The sequence below is a fragment of the Lepus europaeus genome, chromosome 6, assembly GCF_033115175.1.
Source record: "Lepus europaeus isolate LE1 chromosome 6, mLepTim1.pri, whole genome shotgun sequence".
Taxonomy (NCBI): domain Eukaryota; kingdom Metazoa; phylum Chordata; class Mammalia; order Lagomorpha; family Leporidae; genus Lepus; species Lepus europaeus.
Genome location: NC_084832.1, coordinates 95424344 through 95445571, shown reverse-complemented (window position 1 = coordinate 95445571; position 21228 = coordinate 95424344). Strand labels below are relative to the sequence as shown.

General features: G+C 44.2%; 1 protein-coding gene across 6 annotated transcripts in view; it reads left to right on the top strand.

Moving 5' to 3' along the window:
- ERC1 (ELKS/RAB6-interacting/CAST family member 1) overlaps nucleotides 1-21228 on the top strand; it is a 539472-nt gene that overhangs the window by 102528 nt on the left and 415716 nt on the right. For all 6 annotated transcript variants that reach the window (XM_062194621.1, XM_062194626.1, XM_062194624.1 and 3 more), the window contains exon 4: nucleotides 18495-18569. In XM_062194621.1, the coding sequence (XP_062050605.1) occupies nucleotides 18495-18569 (75 nt within the window). The remainder of the gene's footprint in view (nucleotides 1-18494; nucleotides 18570-21228) is intronic.

Here is a 21228-nt window from a genome sequence, read left to right as displayed (position 1 = left end):
ACTGTTGAAATTTCAGGCCACTATTAACTTCCATAGTGTTATAAAACTGTGCTGCAGTGTATATCCTTATCTCTTTTCTTTTTTTCTTATTTATTTATTTATTTATTTATTTATTTATTTATTTTTTGACAGGCAGAGTGGACAGTGAGAGAGAGACAGAGAGAAAGGTCTCCCTTTTGCCGTTGGTTCACCCTCCAATGGCTGCTGCGGCCGGCACATCACGCTGATCCGAAGGCAGGAGCCAGGTGCTTCTCCTGGTCTCCCATGTGGGTGCAGGGCCCAAGGACCTGGGCCATCCTCCACTGCACTCCCGGGCCACAGCAGAGAGCTGGCCTGGAAGAGGGGCAACCGGGACAGAATCTGGCGCCCCGACCAGGACTAGAACCCAGTGTGCTGGTGCCACAAGGTGGAGGATTAGCCTATAGAGCCGCGGCGCCGGCCCTTATCTTTTTTCTTTAAGGAAATTTGTCCATAGGTATGTTCATTTTTGAAATTTTGAATAAATTCGACCTCCAGAGTGGTTTGATCTATTTATCTTCCTAGCAATGTGTGCTGTATTCTTGGGGTTAATTAGCAACTGCATATATGTTATGCTCTTCAAAGTATCAGACCATATTATTTTAGAATATTTTCTAACTACCATATTACAGGCATATCCTGAGTTTTTTTCAGTTTCTTTATTTTTTTTTTCCTAAGATTTGTTTGTTTATTTGAAAGTCACAGAGAGGGAGAGATTAAGGTCTTCCATCTGCTGGTTCACTCCCCAGATGGCCACAGCTGCCAGGTCTGGACCAGGCCAGAGCCAGGAACCAGGAGCTTCTTCAGGTCTCCCACATGGGTGGCAGGGGTCCAAACACTTGGGCCATCTTCTGCTGCTTTTCCCAGGCCTTTAGCTGGAGCTGGATTGTAAGTGGAGCAGCCAGGAAATGAACCGGGATGCCGGTATTGCAGGCAGCAGCTTTACCCAGTATGCCAAAATGCCAGCCCACTGTATATCTTTTTTTTTTTTTTAATTTTTTTGACAGGCAGAATGGACAGTGAGAGAGAGAGACACACACAGAAAAGGTCTTCCTTTACCGTTGGTTCACCCTCCAATGGCTGGCGCGCCGCGGCCGGCGCACCGCGCTGATCCGAAGCCAGGAGCCAGGTGCTTCTCCTGGTCTCCCATGCGGGTGCAGGGCCCAAGCACTTGGGCCATCCTCCACTGCACTTCTGGGCCATAGCAGAGAGCTGGCCTAGAAGAGGGGTGACCGGGACAGAATCCGGTGCCCTGACTGGGACTAGAACCCGGTGTGCCGGCGCCACAAGGTGGAGGATTAGCCTATTGAGCCGCAGCGCCAGCCCCACTGTATATCTTTTTGAAAAGATTTTTTTATTTGAAGGACAGAGTGAGATGAGAGGGGGTGCGAGAGGGGAAGGGGGAGGAGGAGAGTGATGGAGAGAGGGAGAGGGAGAGGGTAGGGCAAAAATAAGAGACAGATATCGTCCATCCATTACTTCATTCCCCAGATGTCTATAATGGTCAGGGCTGGGCCAGGCCTAACCCAGGAATTGAGAACTCCATCAGGGGCTTCCACATGAGTGGCAGCCATGCAAGTATTTGAGCCATCATCTGCTGACTCCAGGAGCATTAGCAGGAAGCTGGATTGGAAGCAGAGTAGCTGGGACTCCATGCCAGGCACTCCTGTGTGGGATGTGGGAGTCCAGGTAGTTGCTGGACTTGCTTTGCCCCTCAGTTTACTTTAAAGACTTCACATTTTAATAAGATAATCCAGAACCAGGCCATAGATCACTGCTAAATTCTCATAATCTCAAAGAGCATGAACCATGAAAACTCTACCAGCATCAAGTTGAACTTACTTTCTTTTTAAAAATTTTTTTGAAAACGTATTTATTTGAAAAGCAAAGTTACAGAGGGAGAGAGGAGATCAATTTTCTATCTGTTGCTGGTTCACTCTTTAGCTCCAATGGCTAGGGCTGGTCTAGGCTGAAGCCAAGAGCCAAGAGCTTCATCTGGTTCTCCCACGTGGGTACAGGGGCCCATCTTCTGCTGTTTTCCTAGGTGCCTCAGTGGGGAGCTGGGTTGGAAGTAGAGCAGCCGGAACATGAACTGCCCCTCTTATGAGATGCTAGCGTCATAGGCAGCAGCTTAACCTACTGTGCCACATATTGAGCTTTTAAATGAAGCTTATATTATTCTGAATATTTCAGCTTATGCTAGTTCTTTATTAGTTTTTGAGTTTGTAAATATTGAATAGCTAAGGATTATGGAAAGCCACAATGTTATTCTGGCTGAATATGTTGAGAAATATGTTGAATTTGAAAAAGCAGTAGGGAAAAAACTAAGAATTTAAAACTGATTTTCAAACAACAAGAAGTTCTACAATTATTGTCTTACGCACACAGTATAGAAAGAAATATAGGCCTTAAAGTCATATCAACACATAAATTTCAGTTGCCATTAGTAACATAACATCATCTTACAGGAAACACAGCCATACAGCTTAAAGTTAAAAGCAAGTGGAAATAATCGTTTTAGAAAAAATGTTTAGGAGCCTTTCTCAATTTTTGTTTTTCCTACTCGTCTTCAGAATTTAGTAAATTCTAATTCTGTGATGTCTTTGTGTAGTTTTGTATGTATTTGTAGATAGACCCAATCATATTATAGTATACTTATGTGTATGCTTCTTGATTGTTCATTTAATATGTTAGTCTGTTTTCTTTTATTGTAATAAAATGCCTGAGGAAGGTTAGCTCTATAGAAAAGAGGTTTATTTAGTTCACAGTTCTCGAGGTTCCAGGGCATAGTGTTGGTTTCTTCCTGGCTCCGGTGAAGGCCTCATGCCAGATGATGTTCTGGTGGTGGGAGTGCGTCATTGCATGTAGGAAGAAGGGATTAATCATCTGATAGGAAGCCAGAGAGCAAGACAGGGGTGACCTAAGGACCCCTTGCTTCTTGAACGTCCTACTACTTTACCACCTCACACTGAGTATCAAGCCTATAGCACATAACCCATTGGGGAACAGACTACAGCCATACTATAGCATAGCGAAAGTGTCTTTGAGGAGGTGCCCTTTAACTGGAAATCTGAAGAGAGAGGAGCAGTTAGGTTTTCATGCATTTTGTTAAAATCATCTCCTGGAGTAAGTTTCAAAGGCTTGATAGGAAGGAATTTTGAGGGGACAGGAAGAAGACAAGAGTGCAAGAGCATATTGTGGAAAAGAAAGACTTGGTGAAATAAGTTAGAGAGGTAGCCAGAGCTAGATTTCATTCCGCTCATCAAATATTTATTGGGCACCAACTGTGTCCAAAGAACTAAGCAAATAGCAATGAGAAAAAGCAAAATCAAGGCCGGCGCCACGGCTCAATAGGCTAATCCTCCGCCTTGCGGCGCCGGCACACCGGGTTCTAGTCCTGGTCGGGGCACCGGATTCTGTCCCGGTTGCCCCTCTTCCAGGCCAGCTCTCTGCTGTGGCCCGGGAAGGCAGTGGAGGATGGCCCAAGTGCTTGGGCCCTGCACCCGCATGGGAGACCAGGAGAAGCACCTGGCTCCTGGCTTCGGATCAGTGCTGTGCGCCGGCCGCAGCACGCCGGCCGTGGCGGTCATTGGAGGGTGAACCATCGGCAAAGGAAGACCTTTCTCTCTGTCTCTCTCACTGTCCACTCTGCCTGTCAAAAAAAAAAAAAAAAAAAAAAGCAAAATCAAAGCTTGTAGGAGACAAAGAACCTGACTTCCTGATCCTTGAAGATAATGTTACATTTCTATTCACAGTGCAGGAGAAAACCAGGTCAATGTTTCATCAAGGGTGTGATGCCATGATTGTGTCAAGTGCACATGGGGGAGAGAGAAAGTCAAGAGTGAACAAGGAAGTTTAGTAAGGAACTTAACTTTTCTAATCTAGCGTTAGTGAGTGGTGACTTGAAGTGACTGTTGATGTGGCTGATATAAGTGACATTATATCACCAGTATGTCAAGAAAGGAATTATGAGTAAGTAAGACTAGTATAGTCTTGGAAATTATTATTTGATTATTCCCTATCTTTTAAAGAAATCTGTATTTCATCAATTCTAAGACTCACAGTTTTTCCCTTTTTGATAATATGAAGTTGAATTAAATCTTGTACTTGATGGCATATTATAATCTGTAAAACAGCAGTCTGGGTGTTTGCTTGTATATTCACAAATGCAGTCCTGTTCATTTTGTCATTAACTTCAGTTGAAATAGATTGTTAGTATTTCTCATGTTAACTTTAGTTGTCAGTATGTCTTTAGAAATATTCTGTCAGTCAGCCTTTAACCAAAGTTATCAGATGTAGAAAAAGTTTTGAAAACACTTTATAACTTTAAAGTCTGTGTTAAAGGGGCTGGCATTGTGGTGCAGCGTGTTAAGCTGCTGCCTTTAGTACCAGCATCCCATATCAGAGAGCCTATAGGAGCCCCAGCTGCTCTGCCTCCAATCCAGCTTCCTTCCTAATGCACCTAGGAAAGCAGTGGATGATGACTCAAGTAATTGGGCCCCTGCCACCCATGTGGGAAGACCTGCATGGAATCTCTGGCTCCTGACTTCTGCCTACCTCAGACCTGGCTGTGGGACCGTCTGGGGAGGGAACCAGCAGATGAAGATCTCTTTCCTTCTGTCTTGGTTCTCTCTGCCTTTCAAGTAAATAAAATAGATCTTAAGAAGAAAAAAAAAATCTTCATTTAAATAAGTTGAAAATAAAAAAGCCATCTTGCAATCAGTATCACATTAAAAAAATTGAATAAAACTTTGTTTCCTGATTTATTTGGAAGAATTTCTCCCCATTTATTTCCAGGACATAAAGCAGTGGTGAGTCCAACATTAGATACTAACATGAAAGGACATTGGTGGTTGGCGCTGCGCCTCACTAGGCTAATCCTCTGCCTGTGCCACCGGTACTCCGGGTTCTAGTCCCAGTTGGGGTGCCGGATTCTGTCCCGGCTGCCCCTCTTCCAGTCCAGCTCTCTGCTGTGGCCCAGGAGTGCAGTGGAGGATGGCCCAAGTGCTTGGGCCCTGCACCTGCATGGGAGACCAGGAGGAAGCACCTGGCTCCTGGCTTCGGATCAGCACAGCGCACCAGCCATAGTGGCCATTTGTGGGGTGAACCAACAGAAGGAAGACCTTTCTCTCTCTCTCTCTCTCTCTCTCTCTCTCTCACTGTCTAACTCTGCCTGTCAAAAAAAAAAAAAAAGGACATTGGTTTCTGTAACATCTGTGATTAGTTTCCTAGTCAGTTTATAAACATGCTTCTACAGATAGCAGGTAAATCATTTCCTCCAAGGAGGAAAACTAAAATTTTCCTAAGTATTGTATTTTCTGTTTGTGTTGAAACTACATTATTGTGGGACTATTAGATTTCATATTGTTTTGCTGTAGCGGTTTTCCTTTGGTTGATGGAGGAGTGAGGACATCTGTTGGACAAATGCCGAATTACAGGCAAGCCTTGGGTAGTGCTTAGTAGTGTTTGAGGTTTTTTTTTTTTTTTTTTTTTTTTGACAGGCAGAGTTAGTGAGAGAGAGAGACAGAGAGAAAAGTCTTCCTTTTTCCGTTGGTTCACCCCCCAAATGGCCGCTATGGCTGGCGCACTGCGCCGATCTGAAGCCAGGAGCTGGGTGCTTCCTTCTGGTCTCCCATGCGGGTGCAGGGCCCAAGCACTTGGGCCATCCTCCACTGCCTTCCCGGGCCACAGCAGAGAGCTGGACTGGAAGAGGAGCAACCAGGACAGAACCTGGCACCCCAACCGGGACTAGAACCCGGGGTGCTGGTGCTGCAGGCGGTGGATTAGTCACGTGAGCCGCAGTGCCTGCCAGTAGTGTTGGAGTTTTAACAAGCTTTGCAGGTGATTCCATTATATACCAAAGCTTGAGTCCTTTGGTTTAAACTTTGGTTCTCATTCTGTTCGTAAAGGTTGTGTAAGTTGCCCATAAAAGTTTTAGATCTTCAGGCCGGCGCCGTGGCTCAACAGGCTGCTCCTCTGCCTTGCGGCGCCGGCACACCGGGTTCTAGTCCCGGTTGGGGCGCCGGATTCTATACCAGTTGCCCCTCTTCCAGGCCAGCTTTCTGCTATGGCCCGGGAAGGCAGTGGAGGATGGCCCAAATCCTTGGGCCCTGCACCCGCATGGGAGACCAGGAGAAGCACCTGGCTCCTGGCTTTGGATCAGCAAGATGCGCCAGCCGCAGCAGCCATTGGAGGGTGAACCAACAGCAAAGGAAGACCTTTCTCTCTGTCTCTCTCTCACTATCCACTCTGCCTGTCAAAAAAAAAAAAAAAAAAAGTTTTAGATCTTCAATAAGTATGTGTACCAAGCTTTGTCTAAAGGCCAGCTACAACATTTCAAACCTGTATGTGCTACTTAAAAAGTAAGTTGATGCTTTTGTGATAATGAAAAATAATTGTTTTAAAACATTATTTGATTCTGTTGCTAGTTTTTGTTCTTTTTAATATTTCAGTCACCAAACCTTGTTAGTATAACAAGGATGTGCAGGGATTAAAAGTGCTAATATTGAATAAATTCTGGGCCAGAGATTCTGAATCTAAGCAGAACATCTGAGGAATGTCTCTCAGTATCATGGCAATTGGAAGGTACGAACTGAGGAGATTTGGAAAAGGAAGATATGGGGATGTTTGAAGAGAGAAAAATAGATAAAATAGATAGTGAATAGGAGGAATTAAAAAAGGGGAAGATGTTCCCAGTTAGTTTGATATTTTGCAGTGATTTCTGAAAATGAGAACAGTTGCATACCTTGCAACCACATATTATGTGGTTCTTCCTCCACTTTCCATTGTGCCATTTGTCCTTCAAGTCCATTTTCACAAGAAAGATGCATTTTCTCAGCTTAGTGCTATTACTGGGGAGGGTGAAGGGTTAAAGTACACTGCTGTTTGACTTGGGCTGAGTTAAGATACTGAAAAATCTTTGAGGGTTCTTTCTATTTATCTTCCCCCTTTTTATATGTGTATCTCCTGTGTGCTGTGAGAACAGTTAACCTAGAACTTGTTTGGGAGGCTGAATCTGTGAAGAGTGTTTGCACACAGCTGGGTTCTTCTGTCCTTGAGTCAAGGATGCTAAAGTCTGAAAAAGGAACTGCTCAAGAAAAGCAGAAACTTGAAATTTTGCTTCGATTAAAAAAAAAAAGATTTACTTATTTTTTTGAAACACAGAGAAAGAGAGAGAGAAAGAGAGAGAGGAGAGATTGAGAGAGAGCAAGAGAGCATCAGCCAGGGCTGAGCCAGATGCCAGAAACTACATCTGAGTCACTTAGGTGGGTGGCAGGGGCCAGCACTTGGGCCATCTTCCACAGCTTTTCCAGGTGCAACAGCAGGGATCTGATTTGGAAGTATAGCAGCTGGGATTTGAACTGGTGCTCAAATGGGGTGCTGACATTGCAGGAGGCTCCTTAACCCACTGAACCACCATGTTGGTCCCTGTGAGTTGTTTTTTTTTTTTTTTTTGACAGGCAGAGTGGACAGTGAGAGAGAGAGATAGAAAGGTCTTCCTTTTGCCGTTGGTTCACCCTCTAATGGCCGCCGCGGTAGCGCGCTGCGGCCGGCGCACCGCGCTGTTCCGATGGCAGGAGCCAGGTGCTTATCCTGGTCTCCCATGGGGTGCAGAGCCCAAACACTTGGGCCATCCTCCACTGCACTCCCTGGCCACAGCAGAGAGCTGGCCTGTGAGTTGTATTTTTAACTCTAAACATTGCTCTTTAGTAAATTAATGAGAGAATAATAACACATTTTCTATTGCTAATCATGATTGATCATTTAACAAGATCTGGATAATCCTACCTCTATTTTTTTTTTTTTTTTTTGGTATGTGAAATTTTTCAGGCCAATAGGCATGATGTAAAATGAGCAGATAGCGTATTCTCCTCCTTAGACTTGTTTGAACAGTCATTCATTTCTGTTTGCAAAGTCACCTCTCTATTAATAGTGCATGAGTCAATGACTTGATGTACTCATTGGTAAAGGAAAGTTTATGAGCTTACTGACTATAAGATATGTTCATAATGAGTTTTAAAGTGCTAGCCTCTGATTGGAAATTTGTTAGGAGTAATGCGCTTTTAAATGATGGGTTTTGAAATATGATAAGAATGCTTCATATCTATAAATGTTTTAAATTGCATTCTTGTTCTTTTTTATTTATTTTTAATTTTTAAATTTTTTTTTGACAGGCAGAGTTAGTGAGAGAGAGAGAGACAGAGAGAAAGGTCTTCCTTCCGTTGGTTCACCCCCTAAGTGGCCACTATGGCCAGCGCGTTGTGGCCTGCACGCTGCGCTGATCTGAAGCCAGGAGCTAGGTGCTTCCTCTTGGTCTCCCATGCAGGTGCAGGGCCCAAGGACCTGTGCCATCCTCTACTGCACTCCTGGGCCACAGCAGAGAGCTGGACTGGAAGAGGAACAACTGGGACAGAATCTGGCGCCCCAACCGGGACTAGAACCCGGGGTACTGGCGCCGCAGGCGGAAGATTAGCCTAGTGAGCCGTGGCGCCGGCCCTCTTGTTCTTTATTGTAGATAGAGAAGGATTTTTTTATTCAAATGAATTTCTGTTTTCATATTTTGCTTGTATGCTTGCTAGGGTTTTTTTTTTTTTTTTTAAAGATTTTATTTATTTATTTGACAGGTAGAGTTACAGACAGTGAGAGGGAGAGACAGAGAGAAAGGTCTTCCTTCCGTTGATTCACTCTCCAAATGGCCGCAATGGCTGGAACTGCGCTGATCCGAAGCCAGGAGCCAGGTGCTTCTTCCCAGTCTCCCATGAGGGTGCAGGGGTCCAAGAACTTGGGCCATCTTCTGCTGCTCTCCCAGGCCATAGCAGAAAGCTGGATTGAAAGTGGAGCAACCGGCCTCTTCCAGTCCAGCTGTCTGCTGTGACCCAGGAAGGCAGTGGAGGATGGCCCAAATGCTTGGGTCCTGCACCCGCATGGGAGACCAGGAGGAAGCACCTGGCTCCTGGCTTCGGCCGTGGCGGCCATTTGGGGGGGTGAACCAAAGGAAGGAAGACCTTTCTCTCTGTCTCTCTCTCACTAACTCTGCCTGTCAAAAGAAAGTAGAACAGCCGGGACTAGGACCGGCGCCTATATGGGATGCCGGCGCTGCAGGCAGAGGATTAACCTACTGTGCCATGGTGCCGGCCCCGCTTAATTTGGTTTAAAAAGAATATTTTAAGAATTTCACCATAAAGTAAAACATTTTGATATCACCTGTTTGGAACTAGAAATTGTGGAAGAGAAGTCAGATAAAATTAGTTGAAAAATTTGAATCATGAAGTATTTCCAAAAAATCAATTTTAATATATTTTTTAAAAACAAATTCCTTTATTTATTTATTTGAAAGGCAGAGAGAGAGAGAGGGAGAGAGAGAAAAAAAAGCAAGTAAGCTCTTTCATCTACTGGTTCATTTTCCAAAAGCCCACAACAGCTGGGTCTGGGTCAGGCAGAAGCCTGGGGCTTCATCTGGGTCTCCCATGTACTCAGGCTATCTTCCACTGCTTTCCCAGGCACATTAGCAGGAAGCTGGATCAGAAGTGGAGCAGTGGGGTCTCAAACTGGTGCCCAAATGGGATGCCAGTGTTGCAGACAGTAGCTTAATCAACTGTGCCAAAAATACCAATATATTTTGGTTTCAACAGCAGAATTATTGAAGGAAAAAAAGTTCCCACAGATTCAACAAAACAGAACAGGAGCTTGGAACTTAATCTGGGTCTCCCAGGTGGGTGGCAGTGTGCTGTTCCCCAAGTTGCATATTAGCAGGAAGCCAAAATGGGAACTGTGCTATGGGTCAAACCTAGGCACTCAGATGTGGACGTCCCAAGTGAGTTCTTAACCTGTGCTCCAGATGTCTATTCTCAATTTTAATGTCCCCTGGCTAAAGAAACCTTTTATTTAAGGAATACAAACTTAATGCATTTCATAAGTACAGCTTTAGAAACATAGTGATTCTTCCCACTATACCCACAGTTCCACCCCTTTTTAAAAAAATATTTAATTTTATTTATTTGAGAGGCAGAGTTACCAACAGAGGGAGAGACAGAGAGGTCTTCCATCCACTGGTTCACTCCCCAAATGGCCACAATGGAGGGAGCTGGGCTGATCCAAAGCCAGAAGCTAGAAGCCAGAAGCCAGAAGCCAGAAGCCAGGAGCCAGGAGCTTCTTCTGGGTCTCCCACATGGGTACAGAGGTCCAAGCACTTGGGCCACCTTCTTCTGGTTTCCCAGGCCATCAGCAGGGAGCTGGATTTGAAGTGGATCACCTGGGACTCGAACCAGTGCCCATATGGGATGCCAGTGCTGCCAAGCAGAGGTTTAACCTACTATGCCATTAGCACTGGCCCCAATCTTAATGTTTTCAAGTGAATATTTGAGTACCAAATATGAAATGTTTTGAAGTACAAGTTAAATAATTTTAATAATAGATGATGAAAATTATTCACAAGTTTTACACTCTTTTTGATGAAATATTAAATATTTCCTGTGAACCCACTTGCTTACCTTGTTTACAGTGTGGAGAATAGATTCAATGTGAATAAACCTGAGGCTGGGAAGAAGCTGGGAGGTTTATAGCTCAAACTAATATGTTATTAGGTCTTGGGATGGAAGAAAACAGATAAACTCAAAGCATTTTTGAGTATAATATAGGACAGATACAGAAAATGGTATAAAACAGAGGTACAGTCACCTTTCTTATCACTGAGTTCAGCCAGCTGTGAACTGAAAATGTTCCATTGTTGCTGACATGTAGGTAATATATAGTTAGGCCTAGGACTGTTTCTTCTTTCCTGAATGTTTACAGGCATTTTTTCTTGTCCCTATTTCCTAGCCAATACAGTGTCACAACTATTAGGTAGAGTTTACATTCTGTTAGGTTTTATAACCTAGAGACAATTTAAAGTATACAGGTGGATGTGCACAGGTTATATACAAACATCACACTTTTGCACCCATAGGGAGCCAGTCCTCTAGGGAATGACTGTATGGATTTAAAAGCTTTGAATTAAGAACCCAGTACCACCCATGTCTGGAAATGGAACTTTTGTGGTTCCCTAAATCTTCCAGGTGCACAAAGTTAAAACTCCCTTCTCTCTAGAATTAACCACTGTTATTGCTTTAATGATAATTACCTTTACATTTTAGTATATTGATTGCCTCCATGTCTTTAATCTTATAATAATATTATATTGCATTTTATATTCCTAAGAATCATCCCTAAATATTATGGCTTAGTTTTCTGGAAATATACTTAAAATCTCTTAAATACTGATTTCTCCTTAATTTTTCCTCTTTCCTTCATACACTTCATACAGTTCTGCTTATCTACTAGAATGGTAATTCTATCATCTTTGTGATTTCTGTATTACTCCAATTGAATGACTTATCTCCTGGTCATATTGTCTTGATCTGCATGTCTTGTCTTATAAAAGTTATTTTACTTTTAGGGCTCTTTTAGATAGCCTTCCCTCTATGGCTAAATTATGGCTTTATTCTAAGGCTTGACCTTTTTGGAGTCTCTACTAAATGCCTCCCGTGTACCCAAAGAGTGTGATTACAATTACAGGCCAAAGTGGCTGCAGTCGTTTCAAGATGAATCCTTCCTACACGCATTATTCTGCTCTGCAAATTACCACTACCTTTATAGGAACCTTCCCAACGATGTGTCCTCCCCCCCCCCCTTTTTTTTTAAATTTAATTTGAGAGGCAAAGAGAGAGGGAGAGAGAAATAGAGAGAGCCAACTCCTGTTAGCATTTCACTCCTCACATGCCTGCAATGGCCAGGGCTGGGTGGGGTCTGAAGCTAGGAGCTGGGAATACGATCCAGGTCTCCTGTGTAGGTGGCAGGAATCCATTTACTTGAGCTGTCTATTGCTGCCAGCCACAGTCCTTGTTGGCAGAAAGATGGAGTAAGGAACCTGAGTTGGGAGTTCAACATATATACTGTGATGTGGGACTCATACCGCTTATCTAGGCCAAATGCCTGTCCGGGGCTCATGCATAAGAGTTCTGCAAGACTGCTGTTCCCTGGGTACCTGCTCCCTAGACAGCAAGTTTAGGCTATTGCTTGTTTGTTTCTCTTCTCCCAAGGACCACAGTATTGTTTGTTTGATTTCTGAAAAACCTTGTTTCATATATTCTGCCTAATTTTATAATAATTTATAGCAAGAGGGCTAGTCTTGTATCTGTTACTGTATTATGACCATATCTTGCTTCTCTCGTGGAGTGAGAAGTATAATGGGAAATTCATTCATTTGAAAGAGTTACAGAGAGAGGTAGAGACAAAGAGAGATAGAGAGAGGTCTTCCATCTGATGGTTCACTCCCCAGATGGCTGCAACGGCCGGAGCTGCGCTGATCTGAAGACAGGAGCCAGGAGCCAGGAGCTTCCTCTGGGTCTCCCACGTGGATGCAGGGGGTCTACTGCTATCCCAGGCCATACCAGAGAGCTGGATCGGAAGAAGAGCAGCCGGGACTAGAACCGGTGCCCATATGGGATGCCCGCACAGGATTAACCTACTGCACCACTGCGCCGGCCCCTCCTTAAAGGATTTAAAACAGCTTAATGCTGTGATTTGTCACTTACCAATATTACATTGATGTTTTCTTGGAAACGTTTCAAGGAAATGGAAGTAAACTCTCCAAAGGCTGTTGCAAATAATATAGACTTAACCCAGAGGCTGTTGCAAATAATATAGGCTTAACCTAGACTGGAAAAGGAATGCAATGTCTGTATTCAGTGGAGTCAGAACATTTAGTTGACTTGATTGTGGGGATTGAAGATAGTTGAAGAATGAAAGTGGATGTTCCAGTGTTTGGCTTGAACCACTGGGATGGCAGTATCGTTTAATGAGTGGGAGGAGGAGAAAGGGTGGGAGGGCAGATGGGAGGAATCATCTACTGCCTTCCTAGGCACATTAGCATGTAGCTGTATTAGAAGCAGAATAGCCAAGACTGGAGCCAGGCACACTTGTCTGGGATGTGCCTACTTGAGCCTTTGACTTTTGAACAGAGTTCAGTAGTGATGGGAAAAACAAAAGGCCAAACAAAACGAGCCGTGAGTGCAAGGCCCTAGTCAGGTGTGTGACTAATGTATTGAGAGAAAGCAAGGAGGCTGATCTGATGAGCAAGGAGGAGAATTGTAAAAGATGAGGCTAGAGAGGTAACATGCCCAGATCATGGAGAGCCTTCTACGCTGGCAGAAGACTGTGACTTTTAGTATGAGTGAAACAAGAAATTTTTAGGATTGCAAGCATGTTTTGACTTTTCTTTTAAAAGAGCACTGTAGGGGCCGGCACCGTGGCTCACTTGGTTAATCCTCCACCTGCGGCACTGGCATCCCATATGGGCGCCGGGTTCTAGTGCCAGTTGCTCCTCTTCCAGTCCAGCTCTCTGCTGTGACCTAGGAAGGCAGTGGAGGATGGCCCAAGTGCTTGGGCCCCTGTACCCGCATGGGAGACCAGGAGGAAGCACCCAGTTCCTGGCTTTGGATCGGCACAGCGCACCGGCCGTAGTGGCCATTTGGGGGGGTGAACCAACCGAAGGAAGACCTTTCTCTCTGTCTCTCTCACTGTCTAACTCTGTCAAATAAAAAAAAAATGTAACATATGTCCTTTTGTATCCATGAGTAAGTTACACTTCTGACATGCATCCAGGACTAATCTACTGCCTGCGGTGCCGGCACTCTGGGTTCTAGCCCTGGTTGGGGCGCCGGATTCTATCTCGGTTGCTCCTCTTCCAGTCCAGCTCTCTGCTGTGGCCTGGGAGGGCAGTGGAGGATGGCCCAAGTGTTTGGCCCTGCACCCGCATGGGAGACCAGGAGGAAGCACCTGGCTCCTGGCTTCGGATCAGTGCAGCACGCCGGCCGTAGCGGCCATTTGTGGGGTGAACCAACTGAAGGAAGACCTTTCTCTCTCTCTCTCTCTTTCTCTCTCTCTCTCTCTCTCTCACTGTCCAACTTTATCTGTCAAGTAAAAAAAAAAAAAAAAAAAAAAAAGAGCACTCTAGCTTCTCTGTTGCTGAACAGAGAGATCAACTTAAGAGAGACTATCCTGGCAAGAAAAAATTGTGGCTTGAGCCAGTATGACAGTGGAGATTGTAAAACCTGGTCCTAATGGGTTGGATTTAGGTATCAAGAAAAAAAAGATTCTTTATGTTTTTGGCCTAATCAATTGGCTAGACACTGTGATAGTTTTTTGTTGCTGTTGTTGTTGTTACTATAACAAAATACCTGGAGCTGGGTATTTAGAAAGAAAATACACCGGATGCTGAAAGTCCAGACCACATGGTACCAGCTCTGATGAGGACTTCATGGTGGGTGGCATTGCAGTGCTGCCAGCACGTGACAGGGAGAGATCACACGGTGAGACACGAAGCTTGCAGAGGGGCGGGGGTAGCGCCAGGCCTGCTGTTTTATAACAGCCCTCTGGAGAGAACTCAGGATTCTACAAGGATACTTTACCCGCTTCTTCTTCACTGCTCAGTGACCTACAGACTTCTCACTAGGCCCACCTCTTAAAGGTTCTACCACCTCTTCAGTTGCCACACTGGGACCAGGCTTCTAACACAGGAACTCTTTGGGAACAAACCACATCCAAATCACAGCAGATGCACACCCCTAATTGTAAGATGGGTGAAGGGAATTTAGAGGGGGAAGATCAGGAGTTCAGTTTGTGTGACATCTATTAGATATATGTATCAAGAAATCAATGGAATATACAACTGTGGATTTCAATGGGAGGTAAATATTTGGGAATTACTAGTAGGTATATGGCACTGAGAGTTATTAGACTGGGTAAGAACATCAAGGCAGTGATTATAGATGGAGAGGAGAAAAGGACAAAGGACTGATGTTTGAGGCATGCCTAAGAATTTGGGAAGAAAGTAATGTGTGAGGAAAGGCTTGGAGTGTGTTGTCTTGTAGGAGAAGTGGGTATAATAAGGAAGAAGGACTGAGCACTTGTGATAGTGCTGCTGATGGGTCAAGGAAGATGAAGACTAAGGATACATCCTAGATTTAATGGTAGTAGAGCGTATCATTGCCCAGCTCCCAATGAGTGGTGCAGATGTTTAAAATCTGTTTTCTTATTAGACTAAAAGTTACATGACAAAAAGGACCACAAATATGTTATTTCTTGTCATTGTATCTCTGAATCTTAGACTAGTTCCTGGAGTGATAAAATGGGAAAAAATCATATAGGTTCCAGAACTTCAGACAAGGGGGGTTGGCTAGAGAACTGGGCCCAGAAGTTGCATAGCCAATAACTGTGCCTCAGATAAGTGCGCCTTTATCTTGACTTGGCAAAGACAGTGCTGCTGTCACTGCATGGCACTGGCACAGCAGCTTGTTTCTGTGACACCAGTGGCACTGCCTGCCACAACTGGAGCCTCTGCTGCTGCCATGTTTGGAAGCCTGCGCAGCTGCTGCTTCTGCTACTCATTGTCGGGATAGCTGCTGAATGTTCGTGTTCTTGCTTCCTCATGTCACAGAATTCTGTTTCAAAGTATTAGATGAATTTGTCTGATTGAGGTGATTAGGTCACATGCCTGAACTGTGGTTACAAGAGAGTCTGGGAAAGCAAGTATGTGGCATTTCAGTTTCTACTGTGGGAGACAGATTTACCGGACTGTGCCTTAAAATGTGGAGTCCTCCGCACAGAAAGGGATCAGCTATCACATGACAAGGAAGAGCGACTAGTGTCCTCTGCAAGGCTAGAGAAATAGATTTTACAGGTTACACATGGAAAGGTAATTCTTGAAGCTGTGGGGTTGGGAAAAGCTACTTTGTGTGTACAGCTTGTTTAGCAAATAAGAACTTCCTGCTAATAGAGCAAGTAGAGCCTAGAACTCAGCCTTTGTTTCATGGGAAATTGCATCCTCCTCAGAGGGTTGCTCTTTGCTGATTTACAGGAAGGCCCTTGGGTTTGGGCCATAAGTTGAGAATTCCAAGAATAGGAACTTAGAAAATGTCTGTTTGTAGGTAGGAAAAGGAAAAGGGCAGAGAATAGGTGTTGAGAGCTAGGATATTTCTTTGATGGAAGCCAGTTAAAAATATTCAGTGCTGGCGCTATGGTGTCATGGGTAAAGCTGCTTCCTGCAGTGCTGGCATCCTATTTGGATGCCCAGTTCGAGTCCTGGCTGCTCCACTTCTGATCCAGCTCTCTTCCATGGCCTGGGAAAGCAGTAGAAGATGGCCCGAGTTCTTGGGCCCCTGCACCCACATGGGAGACCTGGAAGAGGCTCCTGGCTTTGGATTGGCCCAGCTCTAGCCCTTGCTGCCAGCTGTGGAGTGAACCAGTGGATGGAAGACCTCTCTCTCTCTCTCTCTCTCTCTCTCTCTCTCTCTCTCTGCCTCTCCTTCATTCTCTGTGTAACTCTTTCAAATAAATAAATAAATCTTTAAGGAAAAAAAAGAAAATTTTAAAGATAGTCCTCTTTTAACTCTCTGTTGACTACCAGATGGAGTTCAGAAAAGATGTGAACTGACAATATTTAGAAATAAGATTTCTTATTTGGTAGTTTAGAGCATGGTCTGATAGAAAGGTGCGGATGGAAGCCAGCTGATCATTCATTCATTCTTTCCTTCATCTAACAAAAGAGGATTGGATGTGGGAGATTCCATTTTAGTGATTGCTTACATGTCGGGTGCTGATTCAGGAATACAGAAAATAGTTCCTACCCTTAAGGGAGGTACAGTCTAGTATGTTAGAGAAGAGCATTGTTCCAAATACAATGTAATAAGTGTTAAAGGTAGGCAGTGTAGCATGCTGTAGGAGAGGGGTGCACATAATTAAGTGCAGGAGTGGGAAAGGGTTAAATGATTTCTTTTTGATAATTTTTGAAAGTTTAGTGATCTTTATTCACTCATCCAACATTTGTTCCCTAGATATCTGCTAAGTGAGTACTAACATGCAGCTGTTGTTGTAGGCATTTAGGAGCCATCAGTGAGTGAGTGAGTGAGACAGAGATCCTGGCTTCTGAAGAGTTTATGTGATTCTCAACATTTTTTGGATTTTGGGGATGAGCATTGGGTGCAGTGGTTAGGCTACTGTTTAGGATGTCTGTGTTCCATATCAGTGCTTGAGCTTGAGTCCTGGCTTTGCTTCTGATTGCAGCTTCCTGCTAATGTGTACCCAGGGAAGCAGTGGGTAATGACTCAAGGACTGGAAACCCTGCCAGCCAGGATGGGAGACCTGGACTGAGTTCTAGGCTTCTGGCTTTGGCCTGGCCTTGCTCTGACTATTGCAGGCATTTGGAAAGTAAACAGGCAGGAGGGAGTTCTCTGTCTCTTTGCATTCAAAAAAAAAAAAAATATATATATATATATATATATATATATATTAGAAGTTTTTTTCTCCCAGATTTTGGAGTACGAAGATTTTGGATTTTCAGATTAAAGATGTTCAACCTTAGTGGTTTGTGCTAAGTTACAAGTAACCAAATGGGGATTGTGGGTGTTCAGAAATTACTGGTGTTCAAACTGTTGACTTTGCAATTTATAACGTTTGTCAGTTTATTAGGACTGCTGTTGTAAGAAGAGATAACTAAGTGAAGTTTGCAGTTATATTTCTTGTTTATCTCAAGCCATTCTCCCTTTCTGGTTAGGCAAAAATGGATAAATTAAGTGAAAGGTCTAGCTCAAGTATTATGTTATCCATCCTCTTTACGATGCTCCTGCATTGCTTCAGCTGGAAAGTCTGTCCCCACGGGGTGCTGGCGGTTGTCCAAGGCCTTTGGAAGTACTGACTAGCTGAGAAGCATTCACAGAACCTGACGAGGAAAGCACTCAAGGTGGTGTGGTAACTTTGGGTGACCCTTGAAGACCCTTTCATCCTCTCCTTCTTCTGCATCCTGAACTCACTAAAATTTGAGTTAAAAAACGAAGAACCAAAAAACTATGTTTTCCTGATATTTTCTAAACAGGAACTACCTGGGAAACTTGTTCAACATCTTCAATTTTACTCTTTATCTTTCTGCCTCTAACCCCTAGAGAGAGATTTTTCTTATAGGTAACCAGGTGGTTGCTACTCTGGGGGTGGAGGTTGTGGAAAGAAAGTTGCCATCACAAGTGCTTCCATAGCTTTGTGTGGTGCACACTGATTGTGGTGGCTTTTGCTTTTCCTTTTAAAAAGGGTAAACTTCTAATCTCCTTTTAAAATCATGTGGAATTCTAATTGTATGTATGCCCTGGAGTCATGTGGAATACTGACGTACCAACTCAGGAGTGTGCTATAATTTCAACTGTTGTAATGTGGCATATGTGTGACTGATTCTGAATAACTAGGTTTATTCAGGGACCCTTCTATGCCTGCATAGTGGATTACCCTAAATGCAGTCTGTGGATTCCTTGATCCACAGGGAAAAGGGTCAGATACAAGGCTGGAGTTGTTAGCTGTTGTGTACAGTTACTATCCCTTCCTTCCCGTTTAAAAAAAAAAAAAAAAAAAGAGACTGAGAGGGAAGACACACTCTTTTTGCTTATCTTTTGTAGGAGATGCATCGGAGATTTGACAATGCCCCTGATTCTGCCAAAACAAAAGCTCTTCAAACTGTTATCGAGATGAAGGTAAGTGAAGAGACAATTTAACAAAGATACGTAAGAGCCACTTTATGCTTTTATGTGATCATATACTTTCATATATGAGCATTAGATAATGGTATGTAATAATATTGCATGCACTTAAATTTATAAACAAATTTAATTATTTTCATATTATTTGAAAGGCAGAGACTAAGAGAGAAATAGGTGGACATTTTCCATCTGCTGGTTCTCTCCTCAAATTCTTGCAACAGCTGGGACTGAGCCATGCCAAGTCTAGGAACTGGGAGCTCAGTCTGTGACTGTTAAGGAAGTGGCAGGCACCCAAGTACATGAGCCATCTCCAGCTGCCTTTCCAGGTGCACATTAACCAAAAGCCAGAATCAGGAGTGAAGCTGGGACTCAAACCCAGGGACTTCAATGTGGGATGTGAGTGTCCCAAGTTACATTTTAACTGCTGTACTAGATACCACTCATTTTAGAGATTGAGAGGATGTAGTAGTAAGACTTAATGAAAATGACATCTTAGAAGACTTTTAACCTCATTAACTTTCTTTTTTTTCTTTTTTTTCTTTTTTTGACAGGCAGAGTTAGACAGTGAGAGAGAGAGACAGAGAGAAAGGACTTCCTTCTGTTGGTTCACCCCCCAAATGGCCCCTATGGCCGGTGCGCTGCACCAGTCTGAAGCCAAGAGCCAGGTGCTTCCTCCTGGTCTCCCATGCAGGTGCAGGGCCCAAGCATTTGGGCCATCCTCCACTGCCTTCCCGGGCCCCAGCAGAGAGTTGGACTGGAAGAGGAGCAACCGGGACTAGAACCCGGTGTGCCGGCGCCGCAGGTGGAGGATTAGCCAAGTAAGCCATGGCGCCGGCCAACCTCATTAACTTTCAGTTGTGGACCGTAATTGAACAAAAAAGGAATTGTACAGAATTTTCTTAAATTAGCTATTCTCAAATTTCTTTCTTTTCCTTTTTTTTTTTTTTTTTAAGATTTATTTATTTATTTGAAAGAGTTACTGAAAGAGAGAGAGAGAGTGAGCAAATGAGCTTCTACCTGCTGGTTCATTCCCCAGATGGCTGCAATGGCTGGGGCTGGGCCAGGCTGAAGCCAGGAGCCAGGAACTTCATTTGTGTCTTTGTGTGGGTGGCAGGGGCCTAAACACCTGGGCCATTCTCTGCTGCTTTTCCCAGGCCATTAGCACAGAGCTAGATCAGAAGTGGAGTATCTGGGTCGTGAATCGGTGCCCGTATGGGATTATGGTATTGCAGGTGTTGGCTTTGCTTTGTCACCACAACATGGCCCTGTTCTCAAATTTCTTGACTCAAGAGTTTCTCTCTCCCTCTCTCTCTCTCTCCCTCCCTCCCTGTCTCTCTCTCTCTCTGTAAGATTTTATTTATTTGAAAGGTAAAGTTACAGGCTAGAGGAAAGGTCTTTCATCCTTTGGTTCACTCCCCAAATGGCCACAGTGGCTGGAACTCAGCCAATCTGAAACCAGGAGCTAGGAGCTTCTAGGTCTTCCACACAGGTGTAGGGGCCCAAGCACTTAGGCCATCTTCCATTGCTTTCCTAGGCTATAAGCAGAGAGCTGGATCAGAAGAGGAACAACCAGGACACAAACTGGTGCCCATACGGGATACCAGTATCACAGGTGGAGTCTTAGCCAGTATGCCACAGTGCTAGCCCCATCCTTTCCTCTCTTAAAGTGGTAGGTTTACTTCTTTCATTTTAAAGATAATTTCTGCCAAATACCAAGTCTGAGTGAGTGTAATTTTTCAGTTGTTCTTTCAAGGGAAAATAGTGTTCCATGACAAAAGTGCCTACTTTAGCTTGCACACAAATAACAAAATGAAATTCTTGCTATTCCTAGTCTTACTTCGATACATAGCACAAATGTTCCATGCCTCATTCCTTCCATTTCATCATACAAGCATTAAAAACATATATACTGTAGGGGTGGGAGATGTTTGAGATTTATTAACAGCAGTATTTTTCATCAAGGGCATTAAAAAAAAATATTTGAGAACGGCGCTGCGGCTCAGTAGGCTAATCCTCTGCTTGCGGCGCCAGCTCACCGAGTTCTAGTCCCGGTTGGGGCGCCGGATTCTGTCCTGGTTGCCCCTCTTCCAGTCCAGCTCTCTGCTGTGGTCTGGGAGTGCAGTGGAGGATGGCCCAAGTCCTTGGGCCCTGCACCTGAATGGGATACCAGGAGAAGCACCTGGCTCCTGCCTTAGGATCAGTGTGGTGCGCTGACTGCAGCGCTCCGGCCGCAGCAGCCATTGGAGGGTGAACCAACGGTAAAGGAAGACCTTTCTCTCTGTCTTTCTCTCTCACTGTCCACTCTGCCTGTCCAAAAACAACAACAACAACAAAAAAAATTTATTTGAGAGGTGAACGAACACACACACACACATATACACAGAATAAACTAACTCCCATTCATTGATTCAATGCCCAAATGCCTACAATGGCCTAGGCTGGACTAGGCTGAAACTGGGAGCCAGGCATTTGATCCAGGTTTCCCACATGGGTGGCAGGGATCCAACTACTTAACCATCACCTGCTGCCTTCCAGAGTGTGCATTAGCAGGCAGCTGGAATTGGAGCAGAGCTGGTACTTGAACCCAGGCACTTCAGTATGAGATATAGACATCTTAACCAGGATCTTTTATTTTTCATTTTTTAAAAGATTT